Below are 25,969 nucleotides of genomic sequence, written 5' to 3'. Positions count from 1 at the left end.
TTTGTTCCCAGAGGATGGTGGGAAATCATTCTGAGGAATGTAAAAACTGCCAAAGTGAAGTAGAGATAGATGAGACTGAGCGGAATGTTAGACAGCAAAAAATGTGAGTCGATGTCATCATGAATTAAGTTTTTCGACCGCATTGAATGCCACAGATTGTCAAGTGTTTCAGGGGAGCGGTTTTCTTTGTGTAAGTTTTGTCCTTTACGCTGCTCCTATCAATGTTTCTGTTCAAACAAAGGAAAAGTGACTATTAATGAGAACGTTTTGGCTCTAGGTGGTGAACCCACAGAGAATTATCAGCAGACGCTGCAGTTCCTGTTGAGCATTTTACCAGCTTTAGCTAATTGTTTTGGTTAAAAGGCCTGAAACTTGCTCTCATCAGCTTTTTCTACAAACACTGGGAATCCAACTGTTCAAATCCTATCCAACAGTAAGCAACTAGCTCGTGAACATACTGTAGTAAATCAGTCAATCACTACCAAAGTTATCTCAAGACACTTAACAAAAAGAGCAGGTCTAGACTGCACTCTTTGTTAAATTATTCAGAGAGAGACCCGACATGAATCCACCATGAGCAGACAGTCATCTGCCTCGACTGGATGGGCCGAAAAGTGGGAAAGAGGGAGATGCAGCGTTTTAAGTAAAGCATTTAATGTCACCAAAATCAAAAATACTTTATCCCCGGGTGGGGGGGAATTCAGGATGTTAGCAGCTATAGCTAATAATAGCTCTAGATAGTTACGTTGGTAGAGACCAAAAACATAGCTCACAGAGGGTGAATATTGAGAGGATATCTGAAAGGTGGTCATAACTACGATTCTTAAATAAATATAAGTAAGGGATTATGTATATCCAGCAGGTTGCGGAATGGAAACCCAACAAGGTGAGCAGGACTCAAAAATGATTATATGCCTTTAAATAATAGTTTGTTACGCTCACAGTGAGAGCTGCGTCTATGGCAACACTCTTTAGCCTTCTTAAAGTGAGCTGACCTAGTTGTTATTACTCACATTAAAATAAGCTAATAGTTGGTATTACTCACATTAAAATGAGTTAACCTAGCTATTATTAGTCTCATTAAAATGAGCTAAGCTACCTGTTTTTACTCACATTAAAATGGAAACATTTCCACTGATGGTGAAATAAGGCAAGGTGAACGGGGCCGCAGGAATCAGCGGAGCACCTGACTGAGGTTTTCTTATATATACTGTGTTTTCTTTCTTATATATACTGTGTTTACTGTTTAATGTTTACTTCATGTGTCGTCTTCAGTTTTGTAGATCTCTCTGTCGTAGCCTACAGTTTTTGCATAGTTTAACCTATTGCTTTATCTCCGCTGTATTGTCTTTTCTTTTTTCCCTCTGTAAACAAGACAACGTCAAATTTACTGGACTTCTTTCTGCAAATTGATATGATTACAGTTAATCCTCGGGATTGTGCGATTAGAGCTGTAACCCTAGCAACAGTCTGTTATCGAGAAATAACAGAACTCGGAATGCCATAATTAACCAATCAGAATTAAGTATTTAACACAGCCGTGTAATAAAAGGCCATAATAACTCCATGAGGTGAAAATAGGTCAATGATGGTTTAAAGCATTTAAACTGCCTCCAAGCAGCCAAGAAAAAAAGGAAAAAAAATATATTGCAAGATTAAAGCAGATCATTATTTTCATGGTGGTGGTGACCAAAACCAGAGCTAAAAGGGGGGTGAATATCGGATTAACATAAACATTCAGATGTGTAAATAGGCTTTTGTTTGCTTACATGTTACACTTTGAAGAAATGTTACTTATCTGTAAGTGCCTCCACATGATTAGGCTCAAAACTATAAAAAGCAATCACTCCATCCAGCACTACCAAACAATCCCGCCCTTGGTGAAGCGTGCAGTGTGAGTCTGTGTGTGTGTGTACCTTCAATGGAGGAGCGTTTGGGCAGTATAGTGACCGCTCCTACTGCTACATCCTCAAGCTGGTGGATCGGGCTGCTCTTGGCCCCCCAGCTGTCAGATCCAATCCACAGGAAATGGCCCACCTGATTGGCCCTCTTGGTGGCATTGAGCACTCCCCTGCAAGGACACCCGTGTGTGAATTAGGAGAGAGAGAACAAGAGGTGTGTGCAATCCAATATCTATTACACACAGCCACAGCTAGCTTGAAGGAATTATTTGGATATCACTGCTTTGTTGTACATTTCTTTGATTTATCTGATTAAAGGTGAGAGAAAAGGAGGGAAGCTGTTTTTGTGTTATTTAAAGCAAAGATGTTTTTTTTATAGATAAAAGAGGGAGTACCAGACATCTTCTTTTACATTTCACTCGCACAGCCACCGCTAGCGTCTTCATTTTGAATTTACAGGTACTAAATGTTTCATTCTGTGGTTCTTTACACCATTTCCCATGGGCCGTTGTAAATGAAACAATATCTCTCTTGCTTTGCTGCGATCTGTATTCCCCCTTCTCCTCGTGTTTGTGTTGTTGGAGGTATGTTTGTGTAGCACGCATGGTAAATCTGTGCCTTCAGCCTGTCTTCAGGAGCTGCTACTCAGAGATTAAAGACCTCAACATGGCAAGTCATCAACGCGCATCAATGTGCTGCACTGCTCACCGTATGTCTTCCTCGCTGGCGAAGATGACGACTGCCCGCGAGTGCTGCGTCTCCAGCAGTTGTTGGATGGCTTTGTCGTAATCCTCCAGCTTGGGGTTGTGGGGGATTTTCAGAGACTGGGCGATGCAGATTCCACCTTTTTAATGGGAAAGAAGTAAGAATGATAAGGCCTCTGGGATGATCTCACCCATTCACAAATAAAAGCCTGAGGTCACAATAGCTGCTTTCCCCCCCCTCCTATGGAAATGGAAAACATCTGAATACAATAGTGAGACTTTGATGATGCTGTCACACTTGCTGCTATAGAGCCTAAATGATAGTCTAACAGTGTATACATTTACATTTTGGCAATAGGCTGAAAACCACAGCAGCATGCAATATAGCTCTGAAACGGCACCCTCTGACTGAGCACCACAGCCATTTAAAGAGAGACGGCTGCAAACAGATCTGCTCTAACAAACTCAATGGTCCACTTCAAGAGGAACATAAAGCTACAGATTTCATCGTATGGAAACGAGGAAAATCCAAGAGCCTGCTATTGACTTTCCATTTAAAGACATTATCAAACATCTTGTGTTGGACCTGGAAGCAATCAGATAGCGGAGCCGGCGATAAAAAAACAAAGAGGATATTAACGCTGACGATGAATCATTCTCAGACAGGTCACCGCTAATGAGTTTGTACAGGATAAAGGGGACATTTGAATTGTGCATTGCTAAATAGCAGCGAGATATTTGCCACTGCATATTATCACAATGTGCTTTCAGTAGTTTGCTAGATATCGTTGTCTTCAGGGTTTTATTAAACAGCTCATTATTCTGCAGAGAAACTAAATTATCTTCTAGAAGAAGTGGTTCAAAAAGAGTTTTGCTTCGACCTGGCGTTGTAATTAAAGGTGTGGAGGACGAGCTAACCTTTGAGGCACTCTGGATAAACAGATGATACGATCACCTGCGCGAGAGAACATCATTACTACTGTAGGCCTTGGCTCCAGGCAAGCAGCCTGTGTCCTGAGTCAACAGCAAAGCTCTACCCAAACCAATTAAAATTTCTCCCACTCAAGCATTTTAATAGCCTACCCAATAACCTTTCAGTTGGAGTTTCCCTGAGTAGACAGAGAAATGGAAGGAATCTCCTAATTGCCAGTCTCCTCGGGCTCATTACTTTGATATAAACAGCTCTTAGCTGGCAGATCACACATCTCCAGTCACGGTTTACTGTGGCATTTCTAAAGGCACGAAAAAGCAAATGACAACTGCTGAGCCTCCTCTTAACTATCCATTTTTCAAGTATTAGCATGCAGACTTTGAAATGTTTTTGATTCCAGACAAAAGACCGCTGGGATGGCTGCTGTTATCCCCCCCTAAGTGGACTAAACATAAAAATGGAGATCCCACAAATGGTCTCTCTGTTGCTTGAGGGTTTGTGGTATCCTGTTAGAGTGAAACGTGCCTGGTGTTATTTGTGCAGAGCAGCCAGCGTTGTAGGTCTCCACGGGACGACACTAAAGCTCTTTTTCAGCACAGAGATTCAGTTTATTTCAGCCAGAAAGCCTTCCACTATGACACTGCACGTCCAGGTTTAGGTTTTAGGAAACTCTTTCACTGTATAATATCTGATTCTGCCATATTAATGGCACCTCTCAGTACCAGGGGGCAGGTACAGCACGTATCACACACACATTAATTCCGGAGAGGAAAAGGAAGAAGAGAAAGTCTCATGAAAATGCATTAACTCCATTATGACAAAAAAAGGCCTGTGGGCTTGTGTGAAGAGGTATAATGGTAGAACAGTCTTGAGCAGAGATATATTATAGGTCACAACAGTCAATAATACAGACAGAGACCACAGGAGTCACTGATGAAGATAAGAGGCACTTGGATCAGATCCCGTCTTTATAGAGACACAGAGAGAGAGAGAGCTGGAGCTGAACGTGCTGTGGGCTTAAGTCTGCCCTACAGGCTGTGGACCGGCTGTGTTGCAACCATGGCTAAATTATTGAACGCCTGCAGAATACCTCATCTGTCAGTCAGCCAGACGTTCAGTCAGTCAGTCAGTCAGGGAAGGCAGGCATGATGGAAATGCATGTATTGTATCTGTTCTTCCAGAGTATTCTGCTGTGGGGGTCGGACCGCCTTCACCTGTCACCGGGGAGCATCGCCTGGACATGAAAGAGCCCTGACTCAAATAGTGGGTTTAAAAGAAGAGCCGCGCATCTGTCTTGGCTGGAGATGGTGTGATGTGAGACTGATGAATTTCAGGCTCTGGAGGAGGAGGGTGTTTTACTCCAACTCATTGAAGTCTTATCCAAGAAATAGGATTGGATAGTTATAAAGTAGAATAGCTGCCACTTATACCTCCTGGCTTGGAGTGGATAAAATGCATTGATGATTTCAAAGTTAAGCGTGGCATTAAGCATGCACAAAAATCAAAGTGAAATGTTAAAACAACATTTCACTGTTAAGACTGTGTGGGTGTGGCAGATTACATTTGATTGACATCCCCCTGGCTCTGTAAACAGGGACAACAAATGTAGTCAGAGGAGGAAGCAGAAGCCCCGCCATCTAAACTATCCATTTCAAATGATTACTGAATAAGAACAATGGTTAGCATACACTAACATACAATGCTAGCTGAAGCCGTATTCGCACGGGACTAGTATTACCTGGGGACCTGTAGTAATTTGTAATAATTGCAGAGGTCGTCTGTGATCTTAATCCTGTGTGAATCAGCCATGTCTGTAATTTGGAGTCTGCATTTTTTTTCTGCCATATTTTTGTTATCTCAGCGCCCTTTTCCCCGTTGAGAATTATGGAGGCTGCGGTGGTAATTACAAGTTTCAACATCATTTTGAGCTCAAATTCAGGAGGCTCATCTCAGTACACAGCATGGGGACCCATTTGCAGAAAGATCAAACTCAAGTCCATCAAAAGAGCGATCACCTCAGGGAGACTCCTGCTCGAGCCCTGCACGACTGACCCGAAACTCTCCGTCATGCGCGCTCGCTCTGACGCGTGCTCTCTCTAATACTCGCAGAAACACAAGCATTCACACTCACAGAGCTAGATCTATCATAACCTTTAAACATAACTACCTGCGCCACCGACAATCATGACCACAGATATTCACACAAACAATCCAGTGTGCATTACGCACGCAGTAGCCTTGACATTTTCAATCGTATCCGGGTTGATAATGTCTGTAAATTGTAGTGAAATACAGACTTTGCCTAGCCCTACAAATGACTCTGAATGGTAGCTTTTAAAGCTAGTACCATGTTATGACTGACTTAAACTCCATCTGCGGCTGACGCTTAACATCCGCTGGTGGAAATAGTGCCAAGCTTCCGCATCATGCCGTGGCTGGCTCTCAACACTACACACCGTGGCTGTCAATATTCACCCATTGCCAACACTTGCATTAGGTGTAAATTGAAAGGAAAGATGTGCTACTATACTTCCCTGGGTGCAAATAGATACTCTGATCTATGATATAACTGGTAACATGGTAAGCAGCTACTGTACTGTGTGTATAGGCCTAACACAGATGTAGATTTACAGATTACGTCGTCAGATCTGCGTCAGGTGGTCTAACATCTTTGGAAACCACGTACCAAACAATACCATGTTGGCAGGGGGGCGTCTCACAATTTATGTAAGTCTCCGAAAAACAAACGATGGGACATTTACACCCACAAAGCAAACGGCCAGCTGGGAGGAGGTCAAAGTAGGCACAGTTTGATATTCTCTCTCAAGTTTTTTCATCAGTTACACAACTGTTTTGAAGCAATTTCTCGTGTGTGCAACTGATTCCAACCATATGAAAGACTTGAAGGAGAGGCTCTCTGGAAATGTGGGCTGTGATCCCCCATGTTCAAACGATTCTGAACAGCTATAAACATGTTTGCTTTCCCTTTGAGGTTGCACATATCGAATGTGGTGGGTTGTTTTGAGGATAACACAGCCTTTTCAGTCATTTACAGTGAGCAGAGCTGTGTTTGTTATACTTTAGTGCTTCGAATGTTACATTTCTGCTCGTATTAAAAGTAGGGTTGTGACATTGAAAGTTTTAGCTGCACTTTATTCACTTACCCATGATGGCTGAAAATAAGATGAACACCATATTCACGGTGAACTCCTACCCTCTGCTCCACATTTGAGTAATATATCAAAGACAGCGTAATGATCATGATGGCTAAATTCATCAGGCTCTTGGAAGTTCTCTGCTTATCTGTCTGAGTGCCATAGGTCATGCACTGCATTAACTGCTTCAATTATTCATCCTCAATGCCCTCCGTTCTAAAAATGCACTCCGGGGCGAGGAATCCTTCTTCGCCATTTTGCTTTACTGAAATACAAATCCCTTTAAATTAAAAGCTCTTGATGGATTCGGCCCCCCTGCCCGCCGACTCAACACCCTCCAAACCCGAGCCTCCAGGGGATCCATAATGCTGCAATTATATTTATCACCTCGACAGTCACAAGGCAGACCTGCTCCCTCCAGCCTCCGCGCCTGAACACGTGGGAGCACATCAAAATGGGCTGACAGGCGGCTGACATTCATATTCTACATCTGTGCGCCCTTCCACATCCTGTACGCCTTTTCACTGCCATTCTGGGACTTGTCAATGTCAGAGGGTCACGCACAAGTATCATGCTCTATTTTACGGTGCTTGCAGATGCACAAGGGTTCCTCTCCTGCTGCTAAATCTGAGAGCTGCTCTTTACTGGCAGGTTGTGTTTCCCTCACAGCTCAGATCTAACAAAACGCATCGTGTTGGCAACTCGCTGCAATCAATTCCACAGTGATGCTTTGTGGGTGGTTTTCCTCAAATGCGAGTCTTTTTATGAAATGGGAAAACTGAACTCCATCGCTCTGGCCGGAGTCCAGACAGACACAGAAAAATACAAACAAGATTAATCTCTGCCAGCTTTCACCTGGAGCCAGGATGAAGGTGCAGGATGGAACAGTGCCTAAACAGGGGGAGAGAAAGTGGAGCGAAAAAAAAAACCCCCACAAACTAAATAGATCAATACAGGCTGACCATCACTCCAGCCTCAGCTTGGGGTAATGGGCAGCCATATTGCATTAGTCCGCTAGATGGTTTCTCCTTGAAGTGGTGAAGCGAGAATCCTACTAATGCATCTGACATTTTACTGCAACCAAACAGGGCAAACTCTTGAGGCCTCGTGGATCAACCTGCAGGGATTCGACATCCAACCAACCTTTCTGTTGTTATTCTGCATTTTAGAAATTCCCTAAAAATAGCGTCTTTAAACACAACACACTTACGGTTTGATTTTCTCTCTTTCCAGCGTCACTAAGAAGTCTGCTTTTCATTCAATTCAACAGATTCCAATGAGTGCTGGTGCAGAGCCGCAGCCTTCGGATGAATCCTGTGAATGCACAGTTATGCTATTACATAATTAATGTGTTTATTAAAGATAAAATGCCTTGGGTACTGGGGGCTTTTCTTTACAGGAAGTAATTCCCATTTGTATATGAATACAAAATATTGAGAAGTGACTGCAGCTCGGCAGCAACAGGAAGAGTCAACAACAACAATGGCTTATAATTTCATACTCGTCGTGTAGCTGTTCAGGAGTTATAATAATATCAGCAGGCTTACTGCTCTTTGCATAAGACGGAAAAGAAACATCAGTGGAAAATGCATCTGAGGAAACCAGTGTGAAGAAAATGTGTTTATCAGAGGATACGAGGAGCTGAAACTTGTAAAATAAGCCTTAAATCAGGGCTTTTCCCTTCTCCATCCCACACTTTCCCTCTCGCTCTGTCGATGCAAATTACACAGCCACAAACAGCTTCTTAAAGTTTTAATGAGCGATCACACTGGACACGAATGCGCACGGATAAAATATTCATGCACGCTGGACTTCTTATCGGTGCCTGTGGGATATCATTAGCTTCCCCTCGTTTTAAAGGTTTCCGCACATTAGTCTGTTAGAAGAGGCAGAGATCACTCCTACAGATGTACAGGAAGCAGTCTGGGAGTCAGAGAGGTGGAGGTGAGAAGCAGCAAAATAACTGTTTAACACCTCACCTGTTGTTGTTGTTGTTGTGCGTTTAATGGGGATTGATGTGTTAAAAGTGGGGGATGCGATTGTTATCTAAGAATCTAAGTATAAGTTTTGTGAAATTCTGCAAAGAAAGTCTTTGTGTGTCTGTTTGCAAATAGTTCTTACAGTGCACTCTGACCTTCCTTTTCCCACCACTAAAAAAGTAGCGACACCATGCTAGCGATAAAATTGCTTCTGCTATTGGAGCTAAATCACCCTCAGGCAGCAGTCCCTCCAGATTGTGCCATATTCCTTTTTATTGGTTAGTTGTTAAGTTGTTTTCCTGGTAATTTGCTCATAAAATTTGGGGGCGGAGCTTCTGAGGGAGCACTGACAGGAGGGATGTATTTGCCTGGCTGTTGACTTCAACTGTCAACCATGTATCTCAAGAATCACATACCTCACCTTTGAAGTGTTCATGTGTAGGGATGGGTATCGTTAGGATTTTATTAATACCGATATTTCTTATTGATACTGATACTTATCGATACCACAATCGATACTACTCTCCATTATTTGGTGCAAAAAACTAAAGACATGTCTTTATTAGGGTGTCTGATAACGGATTGTATCTTGGGTCAAACCTCCTATTAGTCCTATTATGTCCTGCTACCATCCTATTACGTGGAGCTAATGCCATTATGGTAGGAAAAAAATGCAATTTCTCTCTGTGCCTTTGGAGGACGCTATCTGCTTCGCTAATAGGCCCTGGAAAACCTCCGCCAGACTGCATAAAACGCGTCATCACCAGGGAGCTTGCTAAACTACACTTCCTCAGGATGCTAGGACGCCCGCCTCTGATGTCATGTCTCGTTCAACATCGTCAGGTTTGAAATGTAGACTGCAGACCTGAGGATTTTTTAGACAATCCACCGGTATATTCTCGTCATATTTCGGTTTCTGTTCCGCTCTGAGCCATTGCCTTCAGCGAAACGGTAATATTTAACTCCAGCGTCTCTCGCTGGGCCGTTCCTTTCAGAGGGAGGGGCACAATGCACGCTGTTGTAGGAATGTAGAATAGGCGAAACCCAGAGCTGTTTGTACAACTTTCTCCACAGCTATGGCGCCAATTTCAAATATTATTGCATCTATTGAATACAGAGAACACCAGCTTTGACTGACAGTGGCTTTTTCCAGGGGAGAACTGCTCCTTTAAGGGCTGGTCATCTCCCTAACAGTGAACATTAACAGTAAAATGTAGTGAGAGTAACAATTATAAGCTTCACAAGTGTTCTAGCTGTCATGGCAACTCAAAATTGTCACTTAGGCGAGCTATCACTTACTAGCGTACCTTAACCAATCAGACTCCACTGTAGTGAAGTGAGTCTTTATAGTAACCATGGCGACAGCTCTGTGACCTTCTGTTTCTTCCTCTCATTTTCCCTTGTTTACAGATGGAGAATGGATTTAACTTCGGTGTCTGACTTTTGCTAACGTTACCCACTGCAGATGAAGCTGGGGCTGCTGTTTGACTGACGCCGTCTATTGATTAAATTGTAACACAACTTAGAAGGGCTTTAAAGCGAAGCTAGCTAACAACAGTGACTGAAAAACTACAGGCTTATTTAAGAACCATGCGTTTTAACTGCATTTTTACTTTGGCTAATCCCATCTGCAGCATTGCAATCAGAGCCGCTGGGACTCGGAGCAGTCAAACACGCATAAACATAAACATACATAAATTGCAGAGTTAAATTTGGTAAAGTGAGCCCAAACTTTCCAACACTTTGCTCTGTCTGCCATACTAGACTTTCTCAAGCATGAGCCCACAACGTCTTTTCGTCATCACTAAGGGATGCATGCCGGCTTCGTTCTGTAGTTATCGTTAAATACAGATAGGAGCATCGGTTGTCCATGAGCATACTGGTACTTTCGGTACCGGCCAATCACATACCGGTACCATAATAATATACCTGATACCCATCCCTATTCATGTGCTTGTCAGTGAAAAATGTATGCAATTATATTGTTAGACTTATTGTTGTAAAACTAAAATATCTGTGAGTAAAGCCTGAAATGTACCAGACTTTTCCTGTGTGTGTGTAGCAAGATACTTTATGGAAACCTCATAACAGGAAGTGAAGGCTGGGAGGGGGAGTTAGCATGAGAAAAAACAACACAGACTTGTTCAGTGTTTACACTAGTGTTTTTCGTATAATGAGGTGGAACATACAAAACAGGGATTGTTGCTTCATTTGATGTTCGGGGACACAGTCGGACTCGGTGAATCTTGTGACTTGTTTGTGTTTTGTTTGCCAACCTTTTTTAACCAGTCTCCCCCTCATATGTATTTGTTGACTCTCTGCAAGCAATAAACAAATCTAAGGAACTCGAGGCTGAGACAGATAACGTGTTTGGGTGTTTCTTCACCACCATCTCTCCAACGCTAGACAGCATCACGTTTTATGATTACACTATTGGGGATCATGGAAGATACATTATTTCCAGCCAGGTTCAACATTCTTCTGAGCCGATGGGTTCAGAGACTGCTCTACTGTCTGACCACGACACAACCTCAACTTCTGACCAAGACTTCCTTCTCCGTGCGCTGCGTTGTTTACTGTCCGACTAGTTACTTGAGAAGCGAGAATGGAGTTGGAGTGAAGACAGGGCTGCACAATTAATCTAATATTAATCTTCATCACAATATTGGCTTCCCACGATTAAATGATTATTTGACGCAAAGTCGATGTTTAAAATGCATGCTCCACCTGTAGAAAACTCTGCTGCATATCAAATGAAGCGCCCCCTAAACAGCCACTCCCCCAGGGGGCGATTGAGAGGTTTAGGCTTCACTTCTGGGGGCGCTGGCATGTCATGTCATGAGCGTCTACCTTGCAGTGGCAGTTTAGAGTGGAAGAGTAAACAACTTTGACTGGTGTTTGGGTTCAACGGGTGACCATGCTAACTGCTGACTTTCAGCCGCATAAGTGTGTGGTGGTTGTAGTTACAGCAGCTGTCGAAAACCTCATGAATGCCTCTTTGTTGTTTTTTAATACGAGCTCAAAATATCCTTATCTGTTACGTGTACTTATCTATTTGTGCAGAGGTGACATGGAGGCAACTAACGCTCAGTCGCGTTTTAAGCGCTGCTCGTTGTTACGCTAAAACAGGAAGAGAGCAAATCACTCGTTAAACCGAAACACCGGCCCCCCGAAACGGCTCGTCATCATTTGTTTGGAAGTGTTTCGGGTTCAGGGCAAGTGATGTTACGCAAGAAGAAACTATTTGCAAAGAGTGCATGAAATCTGTGTCTGTGCTGCAAAGCAACACAACTAGCTTGTTCAACCAGCTGAAAAAACTGCACAATGTGCAGCATGATGAGTGTGTGAAGGCCAAGAGGAATAACGGCGCTACTCCCCGTTCTTGTCCAGCATCAAGTTAGACATCTATAACAGCGACGCTGTACAGCGACACCCTATCCACCCAACTCCCAAAGACACACTGAAATTACTAATGCAATTTGCATTTCATTTTGACTCTAGAGGACGCACCAAATACAAGCAGAACCCAGTTAAGTCTCAGTTTGATGCAAATTTGTACATGAGCCGGAATGCAGCACAAAATGGAACTGAAAGCGTTACAATGATTAGTTAAATGTGAAAGTTTAAAAGTTTAATAAAAATGTTGTCCCTAAATCAATAAATAATTGTGATTAATGATTGTGATCTCATCATTTGACCATAATCGTGCAGCCCTAAGTTAAGATACAACGTCAAACAAAGTGCAGCTAACGGATTATTAGTTGCCCCTCTTTCTCTCCACACACACTGTTTTTCCTGCATACAAGCAGAGCCTGCTGAAACGTGATTGGTCAATACTACTCTACAAACGCACTACAAACACTTCAGATAACAAAATGCAGTCCCGCGCCTTCAGATTCAACATTCTTATACAAATTCTGTATATTAAAAATCACACTGAGTAGTGAACACACAATTGCCACCTCTTAGGCATTAAAAACATTCTTGCAATCACTGTCTGTCTGTAAACCGCCTGTATACACCGCCTGTATACACCGCCTGTATACACCGCCTGTATACAGGAATGTATCCTTGTCATGATTTTGCAGAAATCCTGCTGCAGCGACTTTGGAAAGTCCCTGCAGACTTTGAGAAGCACAGCTCATGATTTGACAAAAGATAGCAAGCCTGGTGAACTGTAAGGACGCTGAGTGTTTCCTGGCGACAGCAATGATTCACATGTAGCACCAACACATGCCAACAACAGCACCGCTGTGGAAAGCAGGTGACTCATGCACAATAATCAGCCCGGTTACGCAGAAAAGCCACAACACCATGTCTGAATACAAATGTCTGTTGTAAGTACTCTTCAAGATGCGCGTTCTTATCTCTCAAACCCTAACATCTAAACTAACAAATGTAGTGTTAATCTTGCGAAAGGTTCATTGGCACTTAAAACAATCATCATTAATGTTCAGTTAACAGGCCCAACAAACAAGACTGATTCTAATAGCTTCCCAGAGCGTTCAGTGCTCTCTCTGTTTAATTATATAGTTTCATGTGTAGATACTGCCATTAAAGAAGGCTCCTTTCTATAAAGATTGAATGTATAAATGTCGCTGCTTAATACACACATCCAGATCAGGGCTGTTTGAACCGACTGACCCGTAAACTCACTGACCATCCTCGGAGCCGTGCTCTCTCACAAGCGAGGATAAAAAAAAAAATGAGGTTGAGTGAAAGAGAAAAGCCAGAGTGTAAAACAAAACTCAAGTCTCCCCCGATGAACACTGCGCCTGAACGTCTCCCACCCCTCTGTCGGCTAAAGAGAACACATTAGATAATTTCACACTATTTCTCTTTAGAGTGCGAAACACCTGAAATGGTTACATTGACATTGGTAGAGGCTCATTATCATGACGTGGCAAGCTGTTTCTCGGTCTACATTTCCTCTAACACTCTCAAGCTCACAGGGGGACTCAAGCAGAAGTTGCCAAACTGATCAATAATTCATCCACCCGAAAGTGACTTCAGGATGAGCCGGAAATGCAGAACGTATCCTCCTCCTCCTGTGTGTTTAAATCCTACAAAGTTCTCACGCTTCATCACCTTTTTCTTACCTGCTTCTTTGGAGAGCTGCGTGAAGGCCTCCACCCCCTTCTCTCCGTAGCTGCCCTCCGAGGCGATGGTGGAGACGTAGGTCCAGCCCAGGGCGCGGATAATGTCCACCATGGCCTGAGCCTGGAACGAGTCCGGGGGGACCACGCGCGAGAAGAAGTCATAGCGCCTGTCGTCACTCAACTCCGGGGCGGTTGACGCATAGCTGATCTGTGGGATCTTGGAGAGAGGAAGGGGAAAGGGAACGGTTACTCATGCGTTGGTGCTATTGTGGTGCAGCATCGAAGGTGGCTGCTCTGAAGAATCACATTTTTTTCAATGTGCCACGTCGGATATCACTCCCTATTTACTGTAACAGCAAATCACAGCTAACATGCAACATGAAACATTAGGTCTCATATGTAACGTCGGATTGCAACATGAAATATGCACTGATCAGCAATAACATTATGAATAACACTGATTATCTCGTTACAATAGCACCTGTCAGTTGGTGCAATATGGTAGGCAGAAAGTGAACATTTTGTACTCGAAGTTGGTGCGTTGGAAGCAGGAAAAACGGGCAAGTGTGAGGATGTTAGCGACTTTGACACGGGCCAAATTGTGATGGCTAGATGACTGGGTCAGAGCATCTCTAGAACGGCAGCTCTTGTGGGGTGTTCCCGCTCTGCAGGGGTCAGTTCCCACCAAAAGTGGTCCAAGGAAAGAAAATGGGCGGTCAAGGCTCACTGATGCGCGTGATGAGCGAAGGCTGGCCCGTGTGGTCCGATTCCAACAAAAGAGCTGCTGTAGCTCTAATGACTGAAAAAGTTGCTGCTGGTTCTGATAGAAAGGTGTCAGAACACACAGGACAGACTGGTTACGGTGCTCATGCTGACCCCCGTCCACTGAGCACATGAGCATCAGAACTGGACCATGTAGCAATTGAAGAAGGTGTTCTGGTCTGATGAATCAGGGTTTTCTTTTACATCATGTAGATGCTGGGGTGCATGTGTATTGCGAACCTGGGGAAAACACCAGGATGCACTATGGGAAGAAGGCGAGCCGGTGGAGGCAGTGTGATGCTTTGGGCAATGTTCTGCTGGGAAACCTTGGGTCCTGCCATTCATGTGGATGTTGCTTTGACACGCACCACCTTCCTAAACATTGTTGCAGAGTACACCCCTTCATGGAAACAATAATGGCAGTGGCCTCTTTCAGCAGGATAATGCGCCCTGCCACACTGCAACCATGCTTCAGGAAGGGTTTGAGGAACACAACATGTTCGAGGTGTTGTCTTGGCCTCCAAATTCCCCAGATCTCAATCTAATCGAGCATCTGTGGGATGTGCTGGATGAACAAGTCCGATCCATGGAGGCCCCACCTTGCAGCTTACAGGACTTAAAGGATCTGCTGCTAACAGATACCTCAGCGCATCTTCAGAGGTCTAGTGTCCATGCCTCGATGGGTCGGGGTTTTTTGGCGGTCAAAGGGGGACCTACACATTATTAGGCAGGTGGTCATAATGTTAGCTCTCTCAAAATCAGCTTACTACCTTTGTTTCTGGAACTTTCAACCAAAATGTGGAGTCTTTGTCATCTTTGAGGGTGGGGCTTGCTCGGTATGAAACTTTGAAGGTAACCTCTGAATCTATCTAGACCTGAAATATATGACGAAAAATGCAATCAAGGTTCACATCCGAGCTTTCAATTTCCGCCTTACAATCTTCCTCTGCTTTAAAGTCTCTGAACAAATACAGGGGTCATTATGGGACAAAAGATCCATATTTGTCTTTGGACGCCAACAAAGAAAAGTCCGTCTGCAGAGGAAGACAGAGAGCTGTGAAAACTCCAGAAGAGGCGGGTAATTGACATTGAGTTATACGGCGTGTAATTAAAGAAATGTGGTTTCTGTAGCTCGGAAGTAGTTAGTGGACTTTTTTTAAAGGTCAATAACTTTCATGCTTGCTTGCTTTATATATTTAGTGGAATTGGTGAGAAGAGGTGGCATGTGTTAACTGATACTTGTGTAGTGGGATAAGCAGAAGAAAAAGGATGGATGGATATAATGGTCCCTACTAATAGGAATTAGCCTTATCAAACCTAATTACCACTGTCTTAATGACTGACGTACTGTCTGCGCAGTGGATTTACAGATAACTGGGGGTATCTTTCAAGGATATACACAATCAATCAAGCTCTTTGTTAAGATGCAAGAAAGTCACTTTTCTCTAATGTTCCCTTAATAGTCTGCAGGTGTTCTTCTTTTTTTAAATCGCTCAGGTTTTCAGCTAAGCTAGCGACATTACCTTCAGGCTTGAAATGTCAATCTGTGACTCAGTCTGTCAGTTCTTTCTGTCTTCTCCAGCGTCAACGTGAGTTCAACATTCGTGGCTTCAAGGAGGGAAATGTCAACTACTGTTGGATGGTTTGCTGTAATACCTGTTAAAAACTTTCAAAAAATTAAGCTGGCAAATGTTCCCAAATGATGCGAGGCTTCAATTTTTGTTTCCTACAAGCTTTAATCTTCGAAGGTAAGCATATGAAGGATCTATCTGTCGGACTGCGATCATATTTTTCATCTAAAAAAAGGAAAGTAGCTTCAGATCGTTCACATTTCTGCCTCATAAAGTCCCAAACATCTCATCAGCAGCTGTGTTTGACGTACTGCAACCTCAATCACACCTGGTGGCACGCCTGAGATCAAAATGGCCTCCCATTAGACATGTGGACGCACAAGCAGACTCAGACATCATTTTCTCTTGAACCCGGCGCAGTACCTCATCACACAGTCTAATCTGAGCGCTGTATGAATGCCATCCATTTCCGTTAGAGTGATCAAACGCGGCCGGACGCTGGGGAAACACTGGAATGAGGACACAGCAGCTCGCTGATGGGATTGCTCCAACTCTCAGAGTGTGAGTTATAGCTTTGACCCACAACTCAAAGCGAGTCAAGCGCACAAAGCTGACAAATTGAGGAGCAGAGGAGGAGGTCAAACTCAAGATGACTCAATACGTTTCAAATCAAACCCCCCCCCAAAAAAAATATGCAACTAAGAAATCAGCGAGCACAACATCTGCGGTGCAATTAAACAAACTCACAGGTGGGAGCGCTGCCGTGGTGTCACGGGTTCGATCCCCTCAGGGCCGCCTAAATTGAGTGTACCGAGTGCAAAAAAAGGGAGTAATGAAAAAGCAACAGCAACAGTGATTTGCATTTAAAAAGACTCTTCTTTCCAAAAAGCGGAGCATCCATTTGGAACATTTGATAGAGAGAGGGGATGCAACTTAGCGGAGCCGCTGTAGTAATACTTGAGAGTCAGAAGGTGTTGGTTTGTCGAATCACGTCCTGTCTTCGCCCCAGCTGGGACAGAAAGCTGCTTGAACATTTGTCTCTCCGGAGCTTTTCGCTGCAGGGAACCATTTAAGATGAAGACGACTTTTTTTTTTGTACTTTGTGCCAAGCTTGTACCCGGTTGATGTAATTCCTACACGCCTTATTCCCCAGGAATCTTCCCCTCCGTTCAGTACAAACATTAACATCTTCCGCCTGTGCTTTTTTAATTACCACTCTGACCTCCAGGTAACAAAAGTGCTAAACCTTGATTGAGAAAACGCCGATGCGAGAGGATTAAAGCTGCAGGAATACAGGGAGACGCCGACTAATAATACCGATAAAAATCTGACACCTTTGTATTTATCTCTCGAGTGGCAAATAGGCTGCAAATTAAAAGGGGGGATGCAAGTTAATAATTTAACCTCCAAAAGAAGTGACATCGTCTGAACTGTCTTTCTCGGTAGATTACAAAGATTGGCTTTTCCACTCGAGTTGTGTGATTGATTCCCAGAGCGGTTTCAACTAAATAAGCTTTTGTTGCAACAAATTGCGGCAGACGTGGATTTATTTGGTGGAGTTGATAATGCAGAGATAATAAGGCGGGGAGGACGGGTGTTTTATCGACATTTCTGAATCGCTTTCTGTAAATAATTAGCCTGAAATGAGAGCTGGATTATTCCCTCCTAATCCTTCATCTATATTAGGAGTTTAACTGTTTCACATTTGCACGTCATACTCTTTGCAAAAAACTATAAATTTACAGCATCACCAGGATGAGAACGTGGTCCACTTTCGACGAGTTAAAAAGGTGATGCCTGCGAGCAGCCTGCGCCCAGGATACTCCGGTAACCATCATGAGCGCATGAATCCAGGCGAGGAATGATTAACGACGGCCCCTTTCAGCATCACAATTACCCAAAGCTGATGTCTGGCACCTGTCATCTGCAGTATAGATCAACGTTTGGATTGCTGAGGGTAATCGCCTGGCTTGCTCTTGAATGTATCTGGGCTGACAGGATCGATGGTAGGAAAACACAGAGGTCTGTTATAGGGGACACTGTTTTATTGATTTACCACCGCAAAGTGCTGCGGCCGCCCTGAATAAAAATCTGTTGCTGAAGTCGAAAGAAAAAGAAGTAGAAGAAGAAGGGAGGGAGGCGGTGGGTGGAGGGGGGAGGGGTGGTAATCTGCTTATTGACATTAAATGAGAATTTCAACCTGGGTGTTTAAGAGGAGAGGTGACGAAGCGGGGTTGTGTAAAGGTTAGACGCGTTCACAGTAAGTGGGAATGCCAGGCGAAGTTAATTAGAGTGCTTTGGCCTTTTCCGTTGTATTTTCACATGCAGCGCCCCACCAACACCACCACCACCACCACGGGCAGCTCTGAAGAAAGGTGAGAGACAGTAATGTTTGTGTTTTAACCGGCCCGCTCCGCTTAATGTGGAGGTGATGCTTCCAAGAAGCAGAGAGCAGACCTCGCTGTGATGCTGGGCTCTGGTTCCCTCTCACACGCGCGAAGCACAAAGACATTTTATTTGAAGAGAAATAGGCAGCATATGGCACAACACGACTCTCAGTCGGGGTAATGGCAGCGATCTATCCTTGCCATCTGAGGAGAGGAAAATCTGCAGATATTACAAGAAAGGCCACAGAAACAGAGGAGTACAAGAATGGGTTCTTAGACAAAGGCCATCTTTCAAACACACACTACAAAAGGCGACACTGAGAGGACGCAATCAGTGTCAGAAATTAGGCACAGAGAGCTGCAGTGTTGTCCAGACTGGGTTGGGTTTCCATTTATCCGATAGCATCGCTCAGAAGTGTAGCTGTCAATGAACCGTGAGTGGCAGAGCTGAGATGTTTCCCATGAATAGTTTTAACTGGGGCGAGCGGTGCGGCCAGGCAGTTTGTGTTGCAGGAATCCCTGCGCCTCCATTTGCTGCATGATTAGCCTCTAAGTATATCTTGACATCAGTGAGCGCCACTCAGCTGTTTGCTACAATCTCCACGGTGACGGCGGAAATGACAGCGGGTTCTGACAGACCCGGCTCCATAACCCCCGTGCCGCCGGTGGCCGGACGCCAATGCACAGATTGTCCTCGTGACACCAGCACAATGACATGCACACACAAACCGTAAGTATGATCCAATAAAGCGGCCAAGAAGCCATTTTGAAAGCCGTTCAAAAACCGCACAGCCCGTCCCTAATGGAATAAATATTTGCTCACAGAAAACATCCCTAGTCGGAGGATTTATTTGTAGCTGCAAAGCCCGGCGTTGTAAAACAGCGACGGTCGATATCCTATAAACAAAATAATACTGTACAATAAACAGGCCTGTAAAGACATGGAGCTGTTATCAAGTTTTACATCTTTCCTGCTAAATCAAGGATCAGCAGCCATGCGACGAGGAGGAGGAGCAGACCGCCATCGCTCTGTTTGGAGCCATTTGTTAGCAGGGCAGAGGTAATGACTGTGTCCGTACATGCAACCTCAGGCTGGGCTTTGGTAATCTCTCCTCACCAGAGACGCCACTGCCAACACAGCCGAGGAGGGCGGGGGAGACCGACAGCTTTCCCTCCCTCTCTCTGTCACTCTCTCCCCCTCTCTTCCTGCCCATCTGTGTCTCTCACACTCACTCAAACTCTCCTTTCGGTGAAGCCCGTGTCTCCTCATTGTGCCCTCGCACAACCTGTGACTTTCAGACTCGCTCGCCTCTCCTCTCCGCCCCTCCGTGCGTTTCAGCCCCTTCGGGGAGAGAGAAAAGTGAAGTGAGGCTCATCTCCCTGCGTGTCTCCCCCTCCCTCTCCGTCATCAGATAGCATGCAGACACGCCCACACAGATGATCAGCAGACACTTCCTGCCCACAGAGGTCCTCAGGCTGCCAGTTTTCCCCCCAAGCCGAGACAATCTGCCCTCAGTCATTCGCTCGTATGCTTCCCAACTTTCCCCTCCTCGCTGGTCGTGATCTCTCTCTCTGTTCCCTTCCATTTTCTCCTTTTTTTCCAAATATAAACGCTCGCTCTGACATTCAGCTCAGGTACGAGTCATTTTTATTTCTGTTGTTTCTTTGTCAGCCAATAATCTGCAAACCACATATACTGCCAATCTAAAATCACATCCATAGAGGGCTATTTTATCAATTTCTCCCACAGTATCCGCTCATGTAAACTAAAGCATGATGATTATTATTGTGCTTTTGTTTAGAAATGCAACCAGACTTAACGGACTGTTTGAGCCACTGGGAGTATTTGACATATCGTCTTGTAGAGTTGATATGGCAGACAACATTTACATTTATTTGGAGAAGTTATTGTGATATACATTTTCTCCTGATTTCATAACAACTTTTTAAAAAAATCAGTCTCTCGCGTTGCACGCAAATTCAACCAATAGCCACAGCTTATCCGCAAATTTGACCAACCATCCTATATACCCCTTGTGCTTGAACCAACGTAAACGTTCTGAGAACATTACACGCTATGTTTTTAATAGTAGGAGAAAGTTGCAGTGAGAATGTTGAAATCACATTTCAGTAAAGTTTTATAAATCAAGTTCTGATAGTTCAGGCCGTACTAACATCCTGAAAAGATCCTCAGGATGTTGCAGTCAGCATGTTTGACCTTTGTTTTTATGTAACGTTGAGCAAGTGTTATTAAATGACATCCCAGGTCTCAATAACATCCTGAAAATATCTTCAGAATGTTTCATTTAAAACATTTTGTCTTAGTTACGTTACAGGAACTTTATTTGAAATGACAATCATCCTTAGGGCCCGATCAGACGGAACGCATTTTAGCAGCTGGGGGCTTTTTTCTCATTGTTTTCAATGAGAGGGACGCTTTTTGCACGCTGCTTTTGCTTTGCAGAACACCTCGCGTTTTTCCGCTCTGTGCGTCTCGTGTTTTTGAGGAAACAACTTGTTGAAAAAACTTAAACTCAAAGCAGAAAAGCACCCGACGTCATGGGCGTTTTTTCTCATTGTCCAATCAGATGAAAGGAGAGGCAGGCCTTCTGTCAGTTTACAATATAACAGTTAGGTTAATGACAGCTAATGATTCTGTGGTTGCCTTAACAACAGTAGGAAAAAAAAGCCGCCCCCAGCTGATAAAACGTGCTCTGTCTGATCGGTTGTTTACTTCCACAAAAAAGGCGGTGCGCCTCGTATTTTACAGCCTGCAAAACGCGTTCTGTCTGATCGGGCTCTTAAAATGTTCTTTGGATATTATATTAAAATGTTTCCTTTCAAACGTAATCAGAACTTGTAGGTAATGTAGGTAATGTAATATTTCCAACATTAACAACAAACATCTGAGGATATCTTTTTCTGTATTACTTGTTTCTGATGTTTGAGTCATCACTGATTCTTATCAGTTGTTCTATGCTGCCGCAGCCGCAGAAATAACAAGTAGAACAACATAAACATAATAAATAATGTGTAGATTCTATCTTGCACATGTAAACAGAATTTAATGTGCACATGAGAAATGAGCATTTAATGTCTATTGACTTTAGTATCATTCAATTTATACACATCTCATTTGGAGTCCTGACACTGAAATCCCGATGCAGTGATGTCAGAAGACAAACAGCTCGCTCAGCCAATAGATGGCTTTAGATAGATGGTGATTTTCGCTCACAGTGGACGTGTAATCTGTTAAACAGAAACAAAAGCCTCAAAGCATCGCAACTTTCATTGCAACTTGACAAAAAAGAAAACAGCATCTTTGGCCACAACAATCATGAAAAAGCCAGCGAAATCCTTGAGGCACTGAAAAGTTGAGTTCAGGCATTTCTTTTCAATTGAACTCCTGCAGCTTATAAATGATACAATGTGCGCAACTTTGGTGAGAGTTAAAAGAAACCTTACCAAAAAAAATGTCCTCATGTGTTAGTAAAAAGATGCACCGAGCAGGTGTTCCTTAAGGCACCAGTAACTAAACTACGTACATGTGTTCATCTTTACATTCACACTGTTCTACCTTGTTATGCTATAATCACTGATAAGAGCGAGATGCACCACTACCTCACTGTACAATGACTCTTTGCTTTGAGATGCTGACACACACGTCAGCACCAGAGCCTCTGGTTGGTGGAAAGTTAGGAACTCAGCTTCTGATTGGTCAACAAGCTCAACGCATGCATCATGGGATGAAGTTGCTGGCTAGCAACTTTCGATATGGAAAAATGGATGAATAATCACTTGAAGACGTCGAGTATTGGATCATGGATTTACTGTATAGCGTCGCAGATAAAGTGGTGAAGTGTCCGTGTTGTTTCAGACTGGACGGTGTTGCATAGACCGTCTCCTGGACCTTATCTGTATGGAGAGTTATTACACATTTAAAACACTGTAATAGAAATAAAAACGACATTTTGACTTTCACTTTCTGAAAACATGAGTCGTTGTAGTGCTGAAGTGCTGCATGAAAGGCAGTTATCAAAAAATCCAGGAATTGCTGCATCTTTCCATCACAGATAAGCCACTGCATGACCCATGCTGGCATTATATCCTTCCCCAACTGTAGAGCGTCTCAGACAAAACGCCGTAGTTCGCATAGAGATCACAGAGCTTCTGAAAGAGAGACGATCGCACCGCAGCTCTCTTTCGAACGACACAGCCGTCTGCGTCACAGCAGAACGTTTGTAGCATGCAGCGTGTTCGTGCAGGAGAACGAGGGTGATTGGTTGGAGCGGTGGAGCAGAATGCATGGTGATTGGATGAATTTGTGTTTATTGTTGCAGCAATGGGAGGCCCTAAACGGACTGGATAGTTTCGAGGTGTTTTTACTTGCTAAAAAAAGCTGCCTGCTGAGGCAAAAAAAAGGGGGCTCATGGGAGCGGTGAGAATGAATCAGTAGAGCTGTTGGCCAGAGAACCAAAACAGTGAGCTTAAAGATGCTACAACATTCCCTCCGCCGAGGAGCTGCTCTCCTCTCGCCTGTTTAACCAGCCAGTTTGACAAATCCTCCTCACTCCGCCTCTAAAGAAAGACATTCTTCAGAAGCCATTGTGGACATGTAAAACAGATACTTTGTCAAAATTAAAACAAATCAATCTTTCACTTACCGAGTGTTTTAGCTGCTACATAACAACATGAAGGATGCAGGATGTGAACTCCAGCCTTCAGTGTCAGAGACCTTTGCTTTATACGCCCACCATCCTCTCCAGCCTGTCTGCTGTAGGGAAATCGAGCACTTCATGCTTTGGAGGGAAAAAAGCGTTTCTAGTGATATAACCCAGACAGTTTTTTTGCTTGGTCCACATCGTGTTTGGCAAAAAAGTTAATAGATGTGCTTTTCAGTAGATAGGAGACTTCTTCTAATTCCCTCTCCTCCTCCTCCTCCTCCTCCTCTTCACATCACACTCCTACTGCATCTCTCCACCATTTCCCAGCCAGTTATTCTACAAGGACCTCACCTGAATACTGTTTAACCAGTCTGGATGTTTACTGTGTTTTGCTGCAGCCCAAACACCACCCTTTCAGAGTTGCCCACACCACTGAACTAGCCAGCGTGTTACATGACACAAAGTTAGGCTTTCATAATCCTTTATCTAACGCGACCTTCCACCGTCTCCTTCTTTCCGCCCACTTCCCCTTTTCCCAGTCGATTCCCTCACCCTCCGTCTCTCCCGCTCGCTCCACGCCGGTCCCCTGGGCAGATGCAGCGCTCGGTGCCGGGCCTGAGCTCTTGCATGGCTGGCCCTGCCAGTGTGTATTTTAAGACAACCAGCATGTTCCTCCATGGGTATAGAGGCTAGGTATGACTCACAAATCAGATATTTGACCAGGAGAGCCACACAGTAGAGTAGAGCCGAGGCGTGGGTGGAAAGTGTGGATAGCTCACAAAGGGAACCTGACCGACCTCCATCTTTCCATCTGGTAAACAGACTGCTATTTCAACTCGATTGGTTTTTCAAAGTAATAATCGTTTCCCAACACCAAACACGCTGATCAGAGATGAGTCTGTCGCTTTGACGGATCCGTGTTTTGCAGAGTAAAGGTGTAGAGTCGCTGCTCAAACGCGTCATAAAAAGGAGCCTTAAAGGTGTTGCCTTTAAAGCCGGCGTGACAGTCGCGCTTTCATTCTGTCGCTTGTGACAGCTATTTTGCTCAGATCCGGTTTTTCTTTAAGTCATTTTGCAAAGCTTCTCCTCGGCTTCACACAAAGCGAAGCCCTGCAGAGAACAATGGAGATCAGCAGAACAGCCTTGATCATCGCGGCTGTGCTGCGTGCTCTCTCCAGGTGCGACGGAAAACTCACAGAGTCACGGCAAGAATAAAACATAGCCTGCAGGTTTATGACTAAGTGTTATCAAATGTATTCCTTTATATCCACGGGGTCTCACATTACAGAGGGCTGTATCGATTTTTCCAGACTGCAGAGTGCACTGGACGCAGCTTTGTTTTTCCTCTGCTGTGTTCTTTATTTGCAGCATGCATCATAACTTTATTTTTCATTCTGCGTGAAATATGAAATATCAATAAACCCCATGCTGAAATATGCATTCCATTATGCTCGGGAAAAGTGGAAAAACAAGTCTATTCTTCCTGCAAACACAAACGTCTGTGTTTACGTTTTGGGAATTATTGGTGTGTGCAACATCCTTACATCTCTGCTCTGCCTCATTGCGTTTTCCAGTCTGGCTCTGGCGCATTATTCACCACAGAGCGATCATAGGTACATCTTTTTTCCCCCCACCTACACCTGGAGCATGCAGGGTCTGACACATTCTTTGTCAGCCGTGCACCTGCAACACTCTGACCTGCATCCCAATGATTCCCTCTGTACTCTCCCCCTGTGCAGCTCTCTCCTCAGCCTCGACAGAGCGTCATCACCGGGCCCATTTCTCCCCTAATAGTGCAGACAATGCGGGTGAGCCTCCTTGATCTTATCTGTCCTCCTCTGTCGGCTCCTCACAAAGAATTCTTTAGCAGGGCCATGTAATTACGGAGTGATCACAGCGGTGAAAAATATCACAGATATCCTATTCCTCGCGTCTGAGCCTGCACTTGATGTCGCGCACTTGAGATATACGTACTGGTTTAGAGCAGAGCAGAATGTTTTACCAGAGAGTTATCTGCTTGCTTTGGCATCGCCTGCAGTGCTGCCTTGAACCGCTCCCAGGGTTGAGATTTTTTTTGTATCTTATCACAAACACCTGCATGCGCAACACACACGCCAAAATCCTCTGTCATCCCGCGTGGATCTGTGCGTCTGCGAGAGAGGTGAGAAATGTGCAGATGCATACGCTTCCCTGCAGAAGTCTCGAAAACTTACTGAAATAGCTCAAACCGACGTCCCGCCTGGTGTTTTGTTTTTACATTATGCTGTGCATTGCAGTAACTGCAACGATTTACACAGGAGGGGTTTGGAGATGAAGCTCTGCAGACAAAGTGTTATTCATGCAGGCCTGATATTCTGATTTGACAGGAAAATAGGCAGAATGTGCCGCTTAAAGTACCATTCACAGTAAAATATTCGCTCATCTGCTGGGGCTTTAGAATACTGGCATTATAATAAAGAACATTAAAATCTATTAAAAAAGCAATAAAATGCAAGAAGCACATCCACGAGAGAAGTAGTTAAAATAAAATGGAAAACAAAGAAGGAATAAATGAGTCACAGAAAGAGATTAAACTTTTAAAACACGGCAGCTTAAAGCGTGACAAGACAAAAACCCGACTATAAAGGTGATAATAAAAGACAACCTTGAGTGTCGTTTAAGCTAGGGCACTTCACTATCAACACAGGAGTTGATTTGAGTTTAGCAGCACAGGCAGACCTTCCTCCAGGGCTTTATACAAATATCACCTCCATCGCTGCGACTCTAACCGGCCCTCACATCGACTATCTATAACCCGAAGCATCTGATTGTTGGAA

General features: G+C 44.0%; 1 protein-coding gene across 1 annotated transcript in view; it reads right to left on the bottom strand.

Annotated features, from left to right (window-relative positions):
- Window positions 1–13,980, bottom strand: part of LOC138589487 (metabotropic glutamate receptor 7-like) — a 42,244-nt gene extending 28,264 nt beyond the window's left edge. The window contains exons 1-3 of the mRNA XM_069659789.1: window positions 13,770–13,980; window positions 2,610–2,745; window positions 1,917–2,071 (exon numbers count right to left, since the gene is read on the bottom strand). Of these exons, the coding sequence (XP_069515890.1) occupies window positions 1,917–2,071; window positions 2,610–2,745; window positions 13,770–13,881 (403 nt within the window). The 5' untranslated portion in view covers window positions 13,882–13,980. The remainder of the gene's footprint in view (window positions 1–1,916; window positions 2,072–2,609; window positions 2,746–13,769) is intronic.
- Between the last annotated feature and the right edge of the window lie 11,989 nt (window positions 13,981–25,969).

This window comes from Semicossyphus pulcher, unplaced genomic scaffold (genome assembly GCF_022749685.1).
Source record: "Semicossyphus pulcher isolate SPU_LCO1_2020_fin unplaced genomic scaffold, fSemPul1.0.p SCAF_13, whole genome shotgun sequence".
Taxonomy (NCBI): Eukaryota; Metazoa; Chordata; class Actinopteri; order Labriformes; family Labridae; genus Semicossyphus; species Semicossyphus pulcher.
Note: the sequence above shows the minus strand (reverse complement) of the source record. Positions and strands in the feature narration are given on the sequence as shown.